Here is a 20,623-nt window from a genome sequence, read left to right on the forward strand (position 1 = left end):
TACATATACAGGCAGTCCCCGGTTTACGACAGGTTTGGCTTACAACATTCCGAGGTCATGATGCTTTTCAAATATATTCATCAGAAATTATTCCCCAGTTTACGACATGTTTTGGGGTTGCAACGCATCATACGCCGATCCAACAGAAGAAATACAGCTCCAAAATGGCAGAATAATAAAATTTTGGAGGCTTTTTTTATGAAAAACTCAACAAAAACGCAGTTTACATCATTCTCAATACACCCAAAGCATTAAAAGTAAGGTTTTCTTAGGATTTTTGACGATTTTCGACGATTTTTTGGTTTACGACGCGGTGTAAGAACGTAACCCCCATCATAAACCGGGGACTGCCTGTACAGTATATGTATATTCTCACAAATTTATAACACTTGTCCCTTCAAATTTAATGGTGGCTAGAGGAGACGCCATTAAGGAGGGGTGAACTTAAATAGGCCTACCCCCACATCACCTGATTTGGGGGAAACATTCCGACCTCTTAGCCTCAGTATTGTACGATGTTTGGGGGGGTAGAAAGTCTTTAGGGACAGATAGACCAGTTAGGGCCGTAAGTGGACTGCTATGCTGACCCTTAAAAGACTTACCTATAAGACCTATTTCAACTTGACCTTTGGCTGGCTGTTGACTACTTTCAGATCGACCGATGTCCTGTGCCCAACCGTAAAATCGAATGAGACGCTTCACGACCTAGCTGCTCACACGCACTCCGTCACAGAACACCAAAGCATCAAGCTGGTGAGGCTCTTCTTTCCCTTCAAAACTGGCAAACCTCAAAACTCCTGCAGCCAAAATTCATCTTTGCAAACGAGCTCCAAGCACAGATGGAATAAGGTACGTTCTAGATATTACAATCTAAGGCCAGAATCTTTCTCTCCTCATGGATTTCTCTCCATTCTCAGTATTTCCAACTTATCATTCTCCTAAACAAAGCCCCCGTTGTTCACTCAGCCTTAGCAAACCCATTTGCCCCTCATGGCTTGTCCCAAGCTCAAATTAAATTAGTTCAGTGATAATAATTAGAGCATTCCCACCATAGTGTTACCATGTACTAACCGAAACTAATTGATAAATTCCTCCATCATGCAATAGTAATTTCATGTGAGAGAGAGTCACTAGATTTGAATGCTAACCTCGAATTCTCTTCCAGAATCCTGTTATCTGGCTCTTCAAGCAGTCTGCCCTGCCTTGTGAACCAAAATAGCTTAGACGTTTAACTGCCATCCTGCCACATGCAAGAGTCTTCTGATTATGCAGTGCCAGGGCACTAAACAGTTCCCCCTTTAGTGAACCAGTTGCGTTAACAACCAAAAATCGTTCAACCAGTCAGCAGTAGTTAATAGCGTGCCGAATTATTTCAGGGCTGTAGCCCTTTCAGATTCAGCTATTTGCTATGCATTGTCAAGCTTTTATTGCACACTGTATGGGTTTGCTTGCTGCTCAGTCAGCCATTTCATATTAATTTCCGGATTGCTTCATTTGTAAACAAATTCAGTTAAAGCATTTACTGGTTACAATTTACCAAGGGGACCTCCACTTCTCTATTTACTTAGATGTGATATCAAGGTAAGTCAGTTTATTCATTACATTTATTGCTTACATTCTGAGAGCTTTGTGTTGGCCTTAAGGCAGTTAATTAAAAAATCCATTTTCATTCTTCCCACTGGCCTCAAAATGTAACAATATATATGTACAATGACCCCTTGCTACTTCGCGATTCGATTATCGCAAATTCACGACATCGCAGAGTTTTTAATATATATTAATGGAAAATATACCACGGATTTTCTGGAAAATTCTAGAAAAATCGCGATACATGACCACCCAAAATTTCTCATTAAATCCATTAAAATATTAATAATAAATAGTATTTCCTAGTCTAAGAACAACAAAACAAGCGTAAAATAGCAAAAAAACACATAACACTTGTTATTCCTAGGACAAAAAAAGAGAGAACCATCTGGGAAGTGATGCCTATACAGTACCGCGTGTTCCATTGTTGGGAAAACACAAAGCATACCATCTCGGTGACCAAGTGCATTGTAACATTGGCTGTGATTGGTGCATGGGAGGGAGACGACAAATCACAGCTTCCCAATTTCTAATCGGGCCTGTGATTGGTGCTTAGACTGATGCTCAGAACCGGCAGCATCTCCCCTTGTCTCTCTCTCGCGGCCACTTTGCTACAAGCTTTCTCGCCAAACGGTTTACTTTATGCTGTGCTGTGTGATTTTTTTTCTTGGTGTTTGTTGAACTTTGCTTCAATTTTCACCCCCTGCAATGGCTCCCAGGCGTGCTGCTTCTTCCAAGGCTGGTACTGAGCCTAAACGCCATCGGAGAATGATGACGATCGCTGAAAAGGTGAAACTTCTCAATATGTTGAAGGAAGGGAGAAAGTTCGCGGCTGTAGCCCGCCATTTTGGCGTGAACGAATCCACCCTTCGCTACATCTACAAGGACGAGGCGAAGATTAGGAAGACAGCTGCCATCACCTTTAACAAGTCAGCGAAGAAAGTGGTTACAGCTCGTAATAAAACGGTCATCCGTATGGATAGCCGACTGCAGAAAGAAGAATGTAGCCTTGGATACGAACATTATCCAAACAAAGGCTAGGAGCCTGTACGAGACCTTCGCCGCTAAGGAACAAGAGGACGACAGTGGCGACCGCGAAGAAGCAAAAGATGAAGAAGACATAGAAGATCCCGATCAGGGACGTCCAGTCATTCACCACGTAAGAAACTGCAATTTTCTGCTAGCAAAGGGTGGTTTGCAAAGTTTCAGAAATGCTACGGCATAAAAAGCGCTTTCTTGCATGGCAAGGGTGCTTCAGCTGACACAGTCGCTGCTGAAACATACGTCAATGAAACCTTCAAGATGATTATCTCTGAAGCTGGATATCAGCCCGAACAAGTTTTTAATATGGACAAGACGGGCTTGTTTTGGAAAAAAAAAAAAAATGCCCTCGCGAACTTTCCTGTTCAAAGAGGATGCAAAAGCCTCAGGTTTTAAACCATACAAGGGTCTTGTGACCCTCGTGATTGTGTGGCAATGCTGCGGGATTTTTATTAAATCCAGGACTTATTTACAAGTCTAAAAATCCAAGGGCTTTAAAAAACAAAAACAAGAATCTGCTACCCGTACATTGGATGCACAATCCAAAGGCCTGGATAACGAAGATGCTGACCTCCAACTGGTTCCACCAGTGTTTTATCCAGCAAGTGAATGTGTATCTAGCAGAAAAGGGCATGCCATTCAAAGTCCTTCTCATTATGGATAATGCTGGTGGCCATGCTACTGATCTCTCGTATTCAGGGGTTCAGGTTGAGCTCCTACCACCCAACACGATGTCACTTATTCAGCCAATGGACCAGGGAGTTATCAGGGCGTTCACGGCCCTTTACACGAGGAATGCCCTGGCGAACCTGGTTGCTTCTGTGGATGCCGCCCAAGAAGACGAAGATTTCAACTTGAAGGCATACTGGCAGCAGTACACAATTGCTACGTGCCTCCAAAATATCCACAAGGCATTGGAAGAAATGAAGCCTGCCACTGTTAACGCCAGCTGGAAGAAGTTGTGGCCTGAGGTTGTTTATGATGACAAAGGATTCACACCTGCCGAAATCCAACACTCGGTAGTACAGAAAGCTGTGCAGTTGGCTGCGATCCTTGGAGGTGAGGGCTTTGCAGACATGACCATGGGCAACGTTGATGAACTTCTAGACTGCCACTCCCAGCCGCTAACTGACGAAGACCTCGAAGAGTTGACGAAGTCGGCGAGCGAAGAAGAAGAAGAAGAAGCAGTGCAGCAAGAAACAGAAGTTGTCTCCCAAACTGGCTTGACTTTGGAACGGCTCGCCAAGCTCTGCAACCTGGCTAAGGAACTGCAAGAGCGGTCCCAGGAATGGGACGATGATATGGTTCGATCGGTTCCATTCTGACAGCGTGACGATAAGCTAAAATTGCAGATAACCAAAAATCGGCTATTTTCAGCCCTTATCAGCACCAATAACCGGAGATCAGCACCTCTGTTAGTTATGTATCGGTGCCAATATGCTGAAAAGTGCCGATTTTCGTCGCTAGACAAGTGCTGCAAGACCGGATCACTGATAACTGGGGACAGCCAGTATCCATCTTTGCGGCGTGTTTAGTACAAGCCTGTTGGGGATTACCGTAAAAGTATAAGACTGTAAATATCATAAATATAAGGACCCCCATGAAATACAGGCAGTTCCCGGTTATCGGCGGGGTTCCATTCTGACAGCGATAAGCGAAAACTGCCAATAACTGAAAATCGGCAATAACTAAAAATCGGCAATTTTGGGCGCCTCTATTAGGTATGTATAGGCGGCAATACTCGATTATTGGTAGTGAAAATCACCAATTTTCATTGCTAGACACGCGTCAAAAAACAGGATCACCGATAGCTGAGCCTGCCGATAACCAGGGACTGCCTGTATTAGCCCTAGATAATGACTCCCAAAAACCCCTGGGGTCACTATCTAGGAAAGATCCTCCTAATGAACACCATAGTCTTTGGAAGCTTGAATTTTAAGCCAATGGTACTTGTGGGCCTGTTCCATTTGAATAGGTTTCATTTCCTGAATAGTAACATGAAAAAATTCACAAATAGGTGAATTTTCCGCTCATTATTTGGAGTTATGTTCCACAGAAAAATTCGCGAATTGGTGAATCTGCGAATCCTGAATCATGAATAGTTGAGGGTCGACTGTACAGTATGCTTGCTCTATGAATGTAACCTGGCCAACTGTGGAAGCTTGACTGAGAGCTGGGCACTTCTGTTATCATTATACTATACATGGCAATTATGTTTATGCGCAAACCCACACTGACTCAATTTTTATTGCTGAACACAGTGCATAATGCTGGACTTTACATTTTTCATTCTGTTGTCCTGAATTAATATGCTTCCTAAAATGAAATGTGGACATTTTAATAACATTTGTGATGAACCTTTTGCCTTTTACTAACTTTTCCTTTCATCATGGAATACTTCTGCAAAACTCTAGTTAACTCATTGTAATCCAAAAGGATCAATTTAGGTAAATTTCAATATACGAAAAGAAGTAAAACCAAAAATGGATATAATTTCATGATTCCCACACTGTTTACTTTGAATTTTTCATATAAAAATGTCCTAAAATGAAATGCTTAGTTAAAATAAATGCATAACTAAGGTGACATTGAGGTTGTTTAAAACATACAAGATTTGTACACAGCTCTGACTCTGGTGGACAAAACCTAACCACACTGCCTCAAAATCCATCACTCTGCTATATGCTCTTAGGATAACTTGTTTTACCCAGTAAGAGAATGCCTTTCTGGTTGCTATTTCCTTGAACACTTAGTGAAAGGAACAGATACCTTCCCTGGAGTCTTCGGTTCATTGAAAATATATAACAGCTCTAAATGGGCAATACAGCAAAGCCTTTTCAACTCTGGACAGGGAAGAAAGAGAAATATTGTAAAGGGTACAGCAAACTAGTACTTGCAACCTGGAGTTCATGTCTTCTTAGCCAGAATTTCAACAGCAGAAGACAATCAAACTGAGTTCCAACCCTCAATATGAGTGACCTTACTAGAGTGTGCATGAAGCTTGCTGGACCATCTCAAAGTTGTATAAGCCAGAAGAAAGACCATTCTATATAAGAAACTCGGCAAAGATTTCTCATTCTGAATGCTTGTACGTAGGCTGTGCCATTTTTCAGTATTGGAAAAATATCCATGTTAGGAAGTACAGATATCTTTTAAGGCACTTAATTTTCAAAATGCTGACATAGCCTTTTAAACAAAAACTGAAGGGCCTTTGTCTAGTTATCAAATTCTAAGATCTCAGAAAGAGAATACCTACATCCCTTAATAGCTGAGACTGACAGTTTGTTCTTACATTGATATATAAAAGATCAGCTTTAACATAAACAAAGGCACTGAACAAATTGCCACCCCTTTACCACAACTAGCACTGAACCTGTTCCATTTTTCCTAACTGCCCTACCATTAGCCCAACTGGCTAATATAAACAGATCTGTGAGGGCTAGCATACCCAACCCCGAGACATCCACCAATTTTAGCTATGTGAAACGTAGGGAATTACTTTCTATTGTTTACTCTTTTTGTTTTATAACAAGATAATAGCCATTTAGTATAGTTTCATAATCAAATATTTACATGCAGGGTTTCTCCAAAGCATTCTCACCAAGAATGACTGAAACATGAAATCTACTACCTTAGCTTAGCCAGCGAACTTTTCACACATACATTCACTAATTTACAGTAAATGAAATTCACTTTGGCTAAAGAAATAAGACATAGCCCATCCACATTTCACCTCTTTCAGCTAACCCTCTGTATCTATTAGTATGGATAAGTACGAGATGAGTATACGGCACAGAAGACTATGTCAGGCAATTAACTACTGAGGACCTGCAGATCAATAAGGAACATGCACAGGGCTACTACCATTCTTCTTCTGTTAAGTAGAAGATTGCACTGTCTGAGGCTCTGAGGCATTTCAACACCATGAATGTGTGCTATATATGAGAGATGAATGTGTCAGGAAACAAATAAAATGTGACTATTTCCCCTATTTGTAAACTAGCATGTCTTGTTCTTTCTTTGTTTCCTATTCATGTGAACAAACACCTCAACCCTACTCAACATCTAGGCCTGACAACTTGCATTTTTTACATCTTTTTGTGAGCTCTGGAAGAGCTAGTGAGCCAACCCATTTCAATGCTCAAGAGTAATAAAAACATCGAGAAAGGGTCAAGTTAAAGGGACTTAAAGGTAAGAAGTAGAAGTTGTGCAAATGGTGGACTATAGCAAAAAGTGTACTATCAAGATGCTTTGTGACTGTAAGTGTGATTGTAAAAAACTACAATTCAATTCAGAGAAAACAACCCATCAACTTATTTTTAATTTGAAGGAAAAATCCTTATGTTCATATAATAAACACCAACTATTAACTCCTTACAGTTTCTTTGGCTATATGTAATTCTTCTTATTTTTGGAGTGTAAGAAAAGTATACTTTCATTTATACCATTACCTGTGACTTCTGGGTGGTATGGCAATAACAGTTACTGTCTAATATATAAACATGGTATGAAAACAAATATACATTTACAGTATATAAAATAAAAATTATGGCTAGCTGCCTCACTACAACAGTATCAAATGCAGTAATGTGATGTGCCACTGCTTTCAGCAAACTGCTATTTACTTAAAAAAAAAAAAACTACAATTTTAAGTACAAAGTACCACTATATGCTGCACATGTGCAAAGAAAAATTTTAGAGCATATACAATGGCTACACAGTAACCAAATAATTATAACTCACAGTACTATTCCAAAAATCAAGGCCTATGTAGATGAGAAAACCATTATTAAGATTATCTAAATAACAACTGCCAATAATGTTTCAACATACAACAAAGACACCTAATGTAGATTCTAATCCTTAATAAAACACTAATGAATGAACAAAACCTTAGTCTAATCTAATAAAACTACTATTGAATTTCTTCAGGGATGCTTCAAATTATTACCTTTTAAGAAAGTTACATTTGAGTCTGCTGATTTTTCAAATGCAATACTTCACAAGAAGATTGTAAAAGGCCACTTGAAGAATACACATACATATATATTGTATCAGTATTACAAAAACATTGTCAAGCACCTTAGAATATACCACTCAATTTAAAAGTTAACAAGTATCCTGGTAACTTGCCCAAGTATCTTTGTAAGAAAAGGGGAACAAGTTGAGTGTACATAAATAATGAAGCAATTCAAAACGTAGGACAACAGCAAGGCACCCTTACATAAAACCTCAATAATGCAGTCTATTTCTTTAAAAGTTAGAAAACATTAGATAAAAAGTGCAAAATGTCACACACAGCAGTGATAGCCTGTCACTTGATTCTGAAGTTATGGAAGGTTAGCAACAAACACTGATGAGAAAAACCCACTTATACAATTCATGTTTATCAGAAACTTGATTTAGAGAAAACCTACACTGAATATGACACCAAGCAGACACAAGTTTTAATCTGTAATTTAAAAAACAAGAATACATTACTCTAATACCTTTCATTATTATCAAGAGAAATCACACATAAAAACAAATAACAGGCAACAAAATGACACAAACAGGATCCAGATTGCTAAAATCTTCATAATAGAAGCAATTTAAAAAAGAAGGGCCAAAAACCTACCTCATATTAATTCCACCGGATGTTTTAATAAAAATCTACCTTTCTCAACATTAAGCAGACCTTTTAGAGATGAAACTTTTTTTACCCCTGCCCCAAAGAGATCTAAAGCCATGCATTATCATTGAAAGAAAGGAAAAGTAAGTTGTCAGTAACATTATCAGTACATTTACTACTTGACACCACAACACAATTGTTTCCAGAATTTTTAAGTTAGCCAAGAGTGAATACAAAAATAATTTCCTGATAGTTTTTATGAAAGGCTGTTATCACTCTTTGCTACAGAGAGATCATTAGGTAGAAGTTATGCTGAGAAATAAAACATATCCATTATTATATTCCCTTATATAACCATGGACATGGGAATACAGTCACACCATCTAGTACCATTCAAGACTGAGACTATGCATGACCAAACCTAAACATCATGCACCGTTTACTCTTCAGTTTTTGCATACTGAAAAATCCAAGTCTTAAGAGTGGGGAAGGTGCCAGGTACTTCCCCTCTGACTGATGGGTTAGAATGAAAAAATATTTTTATCACAAACCCATTAATGAAATCTTGCCCGAATAGCAATTTCAGAGATGCTGATGGAGAAAATATGAAGTGCACTGTAGTAAACGCAAAAATAGTGCAAAAAGGATCAGAAGTCAATCCCTGGGGAGGCCCCTCACGAAGGCAATGGCCATGCAAAGCAATGTCATACTGGTAAATAACTTGCAAGAGAATTAAGTTGAGCACTCTCAGCAACTGACAAACAAAAGCAGAGGCCCCAGATAGCTAAAACATACAAGAGTGCCAGAGTGAAGACAGAGTAAAAATCATAATGCTATGGATGAAGGAGACAGCAATAGTTCCCTGTTCACCAGTAACATATAATTGGCTATCGCAACTGGACAAGAAATTATCCAAATATCTGAGAATTGTGGGTCTCAAAATTTTTTTAAGGTAGAACAGCATCGCCAAATTCCTCCTTGAAGTACAGTAGAAGCTACAAATCATGTCTAAAGGCCAAATAGGAGAGAGTATGCATTACTCCACCCTCAACTCTAGTAAATGAATTTGGACATGTCAGAATAACATCTTGTATTCACTTAATGTTGCCAGAAGGAATTTCAATTACAGTGGCACCTCACCTTAACAGACCTCAAATTAGCAGATTCCATTACTGTATTTAACAGATGCACTGAAGACTGAAAAAATACAAATATTTTGTACTTACCAAAGTAATTTGGTAAGTATGCTAATTGTCAGAAGACAATGCATCCAAGCATATGACCTCTTGTATCTAGTGGAATAACATCGTAAGTACTGTACACTAAAAGTTTCGACGGCAAATGAACACACATGACCAACACTTTCCTCTATGAACTTGTGAGTGCGGGTCCTTTGTTTCCAGGGTAAAAGATACATCATGCCCCACTGTTTGTGCACTTCAGTTATTCATTCAGTATCTATTATCTGGCTCTACAAGAACAAGTACTCTGTTATCAATATGACTGTTTGCGCTTTTGCTTTTGCAAGTAAAGTACATGCCCTTATTTTTTCTCAGGTTAAAAGTTCTTACTAGTGTACAATATAGTTACATGATACAACGTACTTGCAATACAAAATTGAATTTATACAGTAAATTTACGTAAATATTTTACAATAAATATACTCAGAATCTGTTAGTGATTTTAGTTCTTATCTGTTGTGATACTGTGTGAGCTGTAATTATAATTTTACAAAATAAAATAAAATAAATTACGTATTAGAAAAAACAAGTATAACTTGGTCAAATTTATGTGTGTTTTGTAAAGAGGCCCCACACAGGGTTGTGTATAGTCACTTGGAAGGTAGGGAAAATTTTTTTAATTTTTTTATAACATGTGCATTTGCATATCTTCTGCTTTCCAATGATGTTTTTTTCTTAAATTGGCCAACTTTAAGGTTTGCCCGGTCTGGGGGTTTGCACGATATATAATTAACTTGTCCCTTAAGGGTTAATCAAAAATATAAAATCAGTTCCTTACATGTTTCTCAAGTGATTGTACTATACTTATTTATTTCACTGTATGAGCATGTGCTCTGAAATTCTAAGATTTATCGTTAAAAAAAAGTGTAATGACGCTCATATGTAAAGGACTCCTGAAAAGGAATTCATTGTTAATTAAACTTAAAAAAATGTTTCTCTGACCAGAGCAGAGCACTGAAGGTCTGCAAGTTGAATAGGGCCTGCCTGATAAGACAAAAGAAAGAAATGGCATGGCTGTCCAGATAGTTCCATGACTACAGTATTGTCTGTCCTTCAAGCTAACAGATCTGGCTGAGGCAAGCAACAGACTGGCAACTAGTTGCTTAGCTATGCTGCAATAGGTTGACAAGACCAAAAGTTGACAGAATGCCCTGCAAACATTGACAGAAAAGCCTAGAACTTCCTGCTTTGGGTGTTGGCACCCATGTTTCAACACCCAAAAGAACAAGTAGTGTTAGGTCATACTTCTCAGCTCCGAATGAAGTGTTCTATTGCCAAATGACAGTTACATGGTTCCTCAACTTAAACATTGGCAATTATGTTGGACATGACCCCAACAATCCATCCTTCCAAGGATGGTACACATTCTTGGAAGCTGAGGAAAACTGGCTTCATCTAAGAGAAGTTGGTATGAAGGTACTTTTTCCTTCCTGAAACCAAACACCTTTTTCTTGAAAATGAAGATGATGGGCACTCAAACCCTAAGTCGATGCACCTCAAAACATCAGAACTACTGTACTAGGTTTGAGGGGACCAAAGAAACAGCATCCACGACTAGTCCTCTCGACACCACCATTTAAGGTCCTACAACCTATCATCTACTGCATTCAGAAAGTACTTATTGCTTTCTGCGTTTGCCAAATGAAACTGGAGGGACTGAATCCCTACGTGGCTGTTAAGCACCAGCTTCCTAAGCAACACCAGGTGACTGATTAACATCTAAGACCTGGCTATTGGCTTTGAATGTAGTCAAAACTGTCGCAGGTATCCACATACTTTGTATTATTTTCTGAAGGATGAACAAATTCTGATTATTGCTAACCATGAGCAGTTAAGTTGCTACTGTGGAATGGTCATCAGACTTGCGTGACATGGACAGAGAAAGGACAATTGATAATGTGACTCCTGATTGGAGGCCAAGTTCTTGGAATTCTTGACTATAACAAGTGGATACAGAGGTACTTTTCTTTCTAAGACCAACCCTGGGTCACCATGCCTGAAAAAATCAGAACTTCTAGGTCTGAAAGAGCTAGTGGGGGTCACAAACGGTGATCTTACCACAACCACTGAAGGACTTGTAACACCCAATCTATGAATGGAAGTGGCTGTTGGAAACCAGTTTCCTTGGTGATGCGAAGTGAACGTTCACCACCTACCAAGACTTGGCTCTCGGCCACAAATGTTATTGAAACTGTCCAGTGGGAGCAGCCAGACACTTGGTCTGATATCCTATTTTCAGAAGTATGAAAAGTTCCATTTGAGTGTTGAGTAGCATAAAACCAGCAAGCTGCTACAGCAGAATGGGTCTGGTAAGACTTTTCTAATCTACCTGCAGTACTCTGGAATGGCTTGACTGAGGAGGATGGACAAGTGACAAATTAACTCCTGCTTCAATAAGGCCATGATGAATCAATTGTGAGGGTAGCAGCAAAGACAGATTTTAACTTTGTGCCCAAGAAATAACTTATGCTAGTGTTCTTGTAAAAGTTAGTGAAGCTGCTGACAGGCCAAAGCAAAAGGATGTGGAACTGGTAAACCTTCCCAGACAAGATGAAAAACTCAAGGACAGGTGAGTGGGAATGTGAAAATACATATCTTCCAGATCTAACAAGGTCAAGACATTCACTGCCTTATCTATCTCCTCATGGACTTCAATGGTCTAATTACAGAACCAAAGGTAACAGATTAATGTAAACAGAGACCCATAATCATGAAAACTGCAAAATACAAAAACCGTATTTCAATTTTAGAGCATTGCAAGTGACAAAACATAATAGCAATAGTTGTGAGATATTATAAAAAATTAAAAGACAAGTTAAAACGAAGAACTCGATGAAAAGGAAAATGCAAGAAAACCAACACCTGGATAAAGTGAATTACAATAAATACTGTGCTCACAGAAATCCCATAGTGGGAAGGCAATGAAAGCAAGCTTCCATCTAAACACAAAAGGGGACAAATGTGTAAAAACACAAAACTCATAAACAAAAGGATGAAAAAATAAATATATTAAAGGAAATACTAATGACACAGAGGAAAAATTCTACATCACATTTTTGGGTAAAGTAGCTAAGTTGACTCAACTCATATTAACCCTTAAACGCCTGTTGGACGTAGCAAACGTCGACTAAAATTGTCTGTTGAATGCTGAGTGGACGTAGCAAACGTCGACTACAAAAAATTTCAACCTTCGGTCAACTTTGACTCGACCGAAATGGTCGAAAAACGCAATTGTAAGCTAAAACTCTTACATTCGAGTAATATTCAATCATGTACCTTCATTTTGCAACAAATTGGAAGTCTCTAGCACAATATTTCGATTTATGGTGAATTTTTGAAAAAAACTTTTTTCTTACGCACGGTGTAACTCGTCCGAAAATTTCATAAATTCTTTCGTCATTTTGTCGTAATTTTGCACTGTTCTATATTAGCCGTTACATAAAGTTTTATATATGAAAATGTGCGCAATTTCATGTACAATACAACAGAAAATAACTCATGGTTGTAGCTTTTATCAGTTTTGAAATATTTTCATATAAATCACGATAACTGCCAAAATTTCAACCTTCGGTCAACTTTGACTCGACCGAAATGGTAAAACGCAATTGTAAGCAAAAACTCTTACATTCTAGTAATATTCAATCATTTACCTTCATTTTGCAACAAATTGGAAGTCTCTAGCACAATATTTCGATTTATGGTAAATTTTTGAAAAACTTTTTCCTTACGTCCACGCCAGAAATTCTTCGTCACATTGTCGTAATGTTTGCACTGTTTTATATTAGTCGTTACATAAAGTTTTATATATGGAAATGTGCGCAATTTCATGTAGAATGCAACAGAAAACAACTCATGGTTGTAGCTTTTATCAGTTTTGAAATATTTTCATATAAATCACGATAACTGCCAAAATTTCAACCTTCGGTCAACTTTAACGACCGACCGAAATGGTAAAAAACGCAATTATAAGCTAAAACTCTTATATTCTAGTAATATTCAATCATGTACCTTCATTTTGCAACAAACTGGAAGTCTCTAGCACATTATTTCGATTTATGGTGAATTTCTGAAAAAAAAAAAAAAAAAAATTTTTTCCTTACGTCTGCGCCATGGTAACTCGCCTAACATCTCAGAAATTCTTTTCGTCATGTTGTCGTAATGTTTGCATCGTTTACATTAGTCGTTACATAAACTTTTATATATGAAAATGTGTGCAATTTCATGTAGAATACAACAGAAATTAGCTCATGGTTGTAGCTTTTATCAGTTTTGAAATATTTTCACATAAATCACGATAACTGCCAAAATTTCAACCTTCAGTCAACTTTAACTTGACCGAAATGGTAAAAAAACGCAATTGTAAGCTAAAACTCTTACATTCTAGTAATATTCAATCGTTTACCTTCATTTTGCAATAAATTGGAAGTCTCTAGCACAAAATTTCGATTTATGGTGAATTTTTTAAAAGAACATTTTCCATACGTCTGTGCGGTAACTTCGGCCGAACATCTCAGAAATTCTTTTGTCTCGTTGTCGTAATATTTGCACCGTTTTATATTAGTCGTTACAAAAAGTTTTATATATGAAAATGCGCGCAATTTCATTTACAATACAACAAAAATAACTCATGGTTGTAGCTTTATCAGTTTTGAAATATTTTCATATAAATCACGATAAATAGAAAAAATTCGACTTTCGGTCAACTTTAACTCGACCCGAAATGGTCGAAAACTGCAATTGTAAGCTAAAACACTTACAGTCTAGTAATATTCAATCAATTAGCTTCATTTTTCAACAAACGGGAAGTCTCTAGCACAATATTTTGATTTATGGTGAATTTTGAAAAATTTTTTTTTATTCATGCATCATTTTTGATAATATTTTCTCTGTGTTGCTTTGATCGTTTTAAAATTTGTTATATACCAAAATCATCGCAATTTAGTGTACAATACAACTAAAAAATTAAGTCATTAGCTTTAACCGTTTTGCTTACAGCGTGATTTGTATACAATTATATAAGAGTTTTTTTTCGCTGTCATATATTCCAATATTTATATATGATAATGATATTTTTTTCATTTCTGATGGTTGCATACTAAACTTCAGGCGATGACAAAAATGAGCCAAAAATGAACTCTTAATCTTAAAACTAAAGCGTGCTGTGATTTTTGAAAAAACTTTTTTCCGCTTTGGCGCTTACTCACCGAACGCCGCCAGCATACGGGACGCGTTTTTGTAAATAGGGCTTCAAGCGTTAAAGGGTTAAAAGTGAGGAATACAGAAAGCAGTATAAGTAGGCTTGGGTAGCAAAGGCCCTTTGCAGACTGGACGGTATGGTTTTTGCTAAAAATTGACAAAATCTAATAAAGCACAATGGATAGTGTTGGACTTTAGTGGCTCGCAAATGAAAACTATGCTATTGGTTAATGAAGAAAAATAACTATAGTTGGTTGTCCAAGTTTAACCCAAATCTAGTCATTGGTCAAATCTAAACAACCAACCACCCAGGAAACACTCTACACCTTGACCGTGCATGCACACAGCCTTGAATTATTGAGAAGACTAAGCAGGACCACCAAGTCATGGTGTCAAAGTGAACTGTAACTGAAAAATTTATCAGATTACTAAAAAATTGGGGTTCCAATTAAGGCTATATAACCCTCATAAAAGTACATTTTCCACCATTTAATGGTATTCCGAACAACAGTTTCTATAGTCTTTAAATATTTTCAGACATTTCTGAGATAGCTTGAAACTCCGTCAGCAGACAGCCCCAGTCTTGAACAGTTTGAGTTGGTGGTACTGGGTTATTTCCTCATCCATGTAAATATAAGACAATATAAGATTAATGGGTCTGGGATGGAAAATAAAATGCAGTTACATCATGAAGTTCTACCTTCCACTAGATTTGATAGTGTTTCATAATGCAAATAACAAAGCCAAACACCTGGTTGATAATTACATGTATTATACAGCAACGTACTATGCACAATGTGGTGCAGTTTTCTCTAGACTTACGAAATGGATATGTCAACCTCGCTTCTTTCTTCTCAGTTCAACCATCTAGTGTCCTTATTGCCTTTATAATGTTTCCTATTTCTTTGCTGACAGGTGAAACTGTCAAAATTTGCATTTCCTGGTCTTCCTGACACTAAAGACAACCCTCAACATATGGCAAGAACATTTTCCTCTAATAAAAACAGTATAATCCTAACTTTTTTTGCTGGTTTAATAAATCTATCTACCCAATACAGTGTTTAGTTAGCACCTACAATATTTCTCTAAACAGTAAACATTAATAATGATAATGTACCAGGTACTTAGCCAATGATGACAAAATAATGAAAACACTGAAATCATTAAAGGACTTCTAATTATATCGTCAGCCATTAAATTACAAAACAATAGAATTAAAACTTGAAGCAGTTCAGCTCACAACTTGGCTGAAGACTAAAAAAGAGAATGTATAATCCTTTAGACTAGCATCACACTGCAAATCTTTCCTAAAGCCTCATCATCATCATAAACAATTTTATGAAGCGAGTTTTCTCTACCTTCCACTCTCCTAGGCTCTTTCTGCCTGAACTTCCCTCAGATCTAGGTCTTCATCTATCTGCTTTTTCCATTATTTCCTGGGGTTTCCTGTATGTGTTTACCCTGCTACCTCCATGTCTATTGCTCGCCTAACTAACTATTTCTCATCCCTTCTCATCACAAGTTCAAAACATCTCAATCTTTGAGATCCATATGTTTTCCAGCCATTGGACACCAGAGCTCCCTGTCACTTCCTCATTTGTAATATAATCTTTCAACCATAATCTAACCCCAAATTCTTAATACTGTAGTTCCTACTTTTCAAAATCTCCATTTTCTTTGTCCATACCCATGATCCTGCCACAGTGAATTGTACAGGCCTTAAGCACATATCAAAAGTTTTTGCTTCTTTTACACTACCCATCACATTGTTATACATTTCAAGGGCAACATCTGTATTTCAACTGTTTGCTTCAGAGTTTAAAAACAGCACTGTATGCTGAACGAATGCTCATAACGGGCTTGGAGAATATGATAGGAAAAACCGAGCCACTGAACATAAATTGTACTAATAAATGGGGAAAATTGGCGTTGAGATGACCGTGGTAACAGCTTAAAAAATTGGACTTACAACACTTTAGCTTTATCCCACAAACAGAATGAAAAATTTAAATATCTAATGAACAATCTCAAATCCTGGCGTATTGCCTTTGCTTATCATCATCCTACATAAAAATAAAAATTGGGCATGGTCCCCTCAGTACTTGCCAAATTCATGAATATTTGATTAACATCAGCTGTATATTGCTAAATCTTAAAGACATTTACCGGTACTTGTGTTAAAACATAATTATTCAATATTCTTTTAATTTCATGTTCTGTTTCAGGCAATATACTGCTCAATTTTAAATCTCAAGTCCTTAAGATATTTTTATGGCATCTGTTACTACTTATATCGGACCCAAAAATAATTCCCAATAAATTGTAAGTTTGCAAAAATGCATCACAAAAATCATGTATAAAACTTTGAGCCATCCCTACAAAAATTTACTAAGGAAATGAGTGATCTAGTCAGACTAATATCTGCTAAGAGACTGAAGTTCTAGACATACTAATGTATATACATACTTATACTGTAAATTCAAATCTAATACCTTACCCACCTCCTTGCAATTCAAAGTTAGCCGTCTTCTACCTGCACCTCCCACATGCACCTAATATTAGTTACAGCAACAACAAACGGAGACAGATACGTACGACAGCAAGAGATGCCATGTCCCTTACCACCGGACCATCCCCCTCAAGAGAAGACTGGTTAATGAGTGAGTTGAGGGAGTCAGAGGGGGAACGAGGCATGGCCTGTATGGAAGTGCGCCGGCGTCTGGCATAACTACAGTTGTTCGGAATCTTATAGGCACAGCGTTTATGAAAATTTAGACCACAACCTGCAACAAATTATTATTTATATTAGGAAAACTACTTGTACTATGAAACATTTCTAAGAAAAACACTTAATAAATTCTGACTGAATGACATTACACACTGAATAACAATTATAAATACAATTTTATAATTGACCCTACTTCTTAACCTCATCTTTACAGAGAAGCTTACCAAAATGTAAACACTGTGTTTGCAACTGAACCAAATTTCTTGGTGTATATATATTATATATATACTGTACATATACACATTTATTTCTGTTTTTTACCCACATCCCCAAGGGGCTGGACCCAATTGTATCCAGAGCTTACTAGGTACTCCATCTATATTGCCCAGAAGCACAATGCAAAATGACATTCCCTTCCACTAGTCACACATGAATACAGTGAGTATTGCCATGTAACACTTTTCCATCTATTTCAGAGAGATTACACTTGTTTTCCAAACACTATACTAAATTTTTTTATCATCTATTTGATTGATTGATTTAGTGAATATAGAAATTAGGCCAAAGGCCAAGCACTGGGACCTGTGAGGTCATTCAGCGCTGAAACAGAAATTGACTGTAAGAAGGTATGAAAGGTGTAACAGGAGGAAAACCTCGCAGTTGCACTATGAATCAATTGTTAAAAGAGGGTGGAAAGTAAGATGGAAGAGAGAATATGAAAGGAGGTACAGTAAAAGGAACGAAAGGGGTTGCAGCTAGGAGCTGAAGGCACGCTGCAAAGAACCTCAAGTAATGCCTGCAGTGCACTGCATGAGGTGCACTGATGGCACTAGCCCCCACCCAGATATCATCTATTTGAGAGAGAGAGAGAGAGAGAGAGAGAGAGAGACTATACAGAATGTATACATGTATGTGCATGTATGTATACATAGTATATATCCAAATGTCTGAATCTATAGCCAGCAATAGTGTTTGTTTTGCTTCATCATACCCCTGGCAGTGCCAATACTGTTGGTTTGCTCCAAACCCTTCAAACCGAATTTACAAAATCTTAAGAGGTCTAGAGATGAATTGAGGAAGGTTGGTAGTACGCACGTACCACCTTCATGTACCCAGTACTATGCAATCATCTTGAATAGTGGTACTCCCTGTACCCCCAAAACAAATTGTTGGTAAAGAAGAGGTTAAGGGGCAAAAGCCTACAATGACTGAAGGTCAATATAACCTAACAATTAGAAACCAAATACAAAGAAAACTAAAAGGAGCTCTTCCAGCTATTAAGTTTCTTGTCATACAAGCTAACAAGCTGGCATAAGGCAGTCAAACTGACAATCAAACCACAATAACTATGCATTTATTCACATAACTGCTGAAAATCAAAACAGAACTGAATGTTTCATCAACATTTTTCTACATATTAAAGTTTAATACATCCACAGAAAATTTGACATGTCTGGTGTTAAAACAGAGCGAGATACAATTAAAAAATACTATGAAATTATAAGATTTCTGGTATCCAATAGTTTTGCCACACTTCAAGATTAGCAAAATTACACATGCTAGTATTTGGCTTAAATAATAAAAAAATGTATGTTATAATGACAGCAAAACTGAAAAGAAAATAATGTCAGGATAGATATAACTAATGCATTTTTACAATTCAAACACATTTTCATACAAAGCTATTAATTGTAAATCAGCTTCAATGAGTTAAACAGCTTCAATTACTAAAACTTGAAAGATCTTGCAATGAGAAAAAACCAAGGAATATTCCCAATTTGTGCACCAAGTTCTTCTCTTTTTGGTATACAAATACTCACATATTTAAAATGCTTAATTTAGTAAATATATTCTAATAGTACAGTATTGCTGAAACTATTCTTTGTTCTTTAATCATTTAAGGAGTCCTACCTTCACACTTAAGTCCTTGTCTGACCAAACCCCAAAGCATCTCCCCACAAAAGTCACAAAATGTTGGTGTCTTATATGAGTGAACATACAGCATATGAGGTCGGATCTGAACCTCATCAACTGGATTGTGAGCTGAAAAACAGAAAAGATTATTAAGCTAACAGCAAATATAGTACAGGCTTTTATAATAAATAACAATATACAAGACAAAAATCCATTTACATTGAGTTTAAAATAACAAAAATGGTACTATACTGTAATTATATTGCAACCCTTGTTGCCCCAATTCATAAGAACCCTCAAAAGGTGAATCAGTATCACAGAATGATGTCACTTTATAAGTTGTATTGTATTAAGATTCTACCATAAAAATAAAGATATAACTTTTGCCTTATTTAAAATATTCAGTAATGCAAACTTTCCTCCTACATGATTCTGACTTTATCATTAACTCTCATAAGGTTGACCTGGATGGGTGGTTGTGGTGGGATTATAAGTGGCTTTGGTTTGTATACCTAGGAAAAATATAAATTACCTTATGTGGAAACATAAACCATTCTTAGGTTAGAGGTTGCCTCTCAATGTGGATATACCACATTCCCCATCATAATGAGCTAGGGAGGAATGACTTGTAACCTATTCAGTTTGACAGTCCGATATAGGTAAGACATAGCAGTAGTACTTTAGCTTAAGCGAGATGTGTCTGTCTCAATCGAAAAGGAAATCCTCAGAGAACCAAGTGTGACCCTATGCAGGAGGCAGCTAATTTGGTGGGTTATGTCTCTCAGGTAGAATAAGACAGAGGTGGTTTGATGCTTCACACACCTACACTTATTACCTGTGCTACCAAAAGGTAACTCCAAAATGCCAGGGTTGGTTCCATCCCCCTGACTTTGTAAGCTTTTGCCCAAACTGTACAACTGTCTACTTCACAAGCAGCATTGTACGCTTGTTTGATTACGGCATGAAGCCAGAAAGAGAAGGTGCTCCTGACCACCTTATAATTGCCACTGCTAGCAAATAGGCACACATACTCTGACCTTAGAGGTTGGGCCCTAATTTGGCAGCAGCTTGCATTTCACACCGGGCATAGAAGCCTCTCATTCAGACCATCAGGACTGGAGAGAGGAAATCAAAAGCTCTCGCATTTCTCATCAGGAACTGCTTGGTTCTGGGGTCTTGCCATAATCCAAGCAGTGGATGAGAAGAAAGGCAGTGTTACTCATCAATATGGTTTACCAAGGCTAAAAGTAGAGAGAAGGCAGTCCTCAGTGTGAAATTTCAGTCTGACACTTCCCTCAAGGGCTC

The 20,623-nt window shown here is 37.4% G+C and overlaps 1 protein-coding gene across 12 annotated transcripts in view; it reads right to left on the reverse strand.

Annotated features, from left to right (window-relative positions):
• PKD (serine/threonine-protein kinase D3) overlaps positions 1-20,623 on the reverse strand; it is a 273,053-nt gene that overhangs the window by 133,716 nt on the left and 118,714 nt on the right. For 9 of the 12 annotated variants that reach the window (XM_067119831.1, XM_067119879.1, XM_067119809.1 and 6 more), the window contains exons 4-5: positions 19,316-19,447; positions 17,272-17,459 (exon numbers count right to left, since the gene is read on the reverse strand). In XM_067119831.1, the coding sequence (XP_066975932.1) occupies positions 17,272-17,459; positions 19,316-19,447 (320 nt within the window). The remainder of the gene's footprint in view (positions 1-17,271; positions 17,460-19,315; positions 19,448-20,623) is intronic. The other 3 variants (XM_067119860.1, XM_067119853.1, XM_067119844.1) reach the window with 1 other exon arrangement.

Source organism: Macrobrachium rosenbergii, chromosome 2, assembly GCF_040412425.1.
Source record: "Macrobrachium rosenbergii isolate ZJJX-2024 chromosome 2, ASM4041242v1, whole genome shotgun sequence".
Taxonomy (NCBI): domain Eukaryota; kingdom Metazoa; phylum Arthropoda; class Malacostraca; order Decapoda; family Palaemonidae; genus Macrobrachium; species Macrobrachium rosenbergii.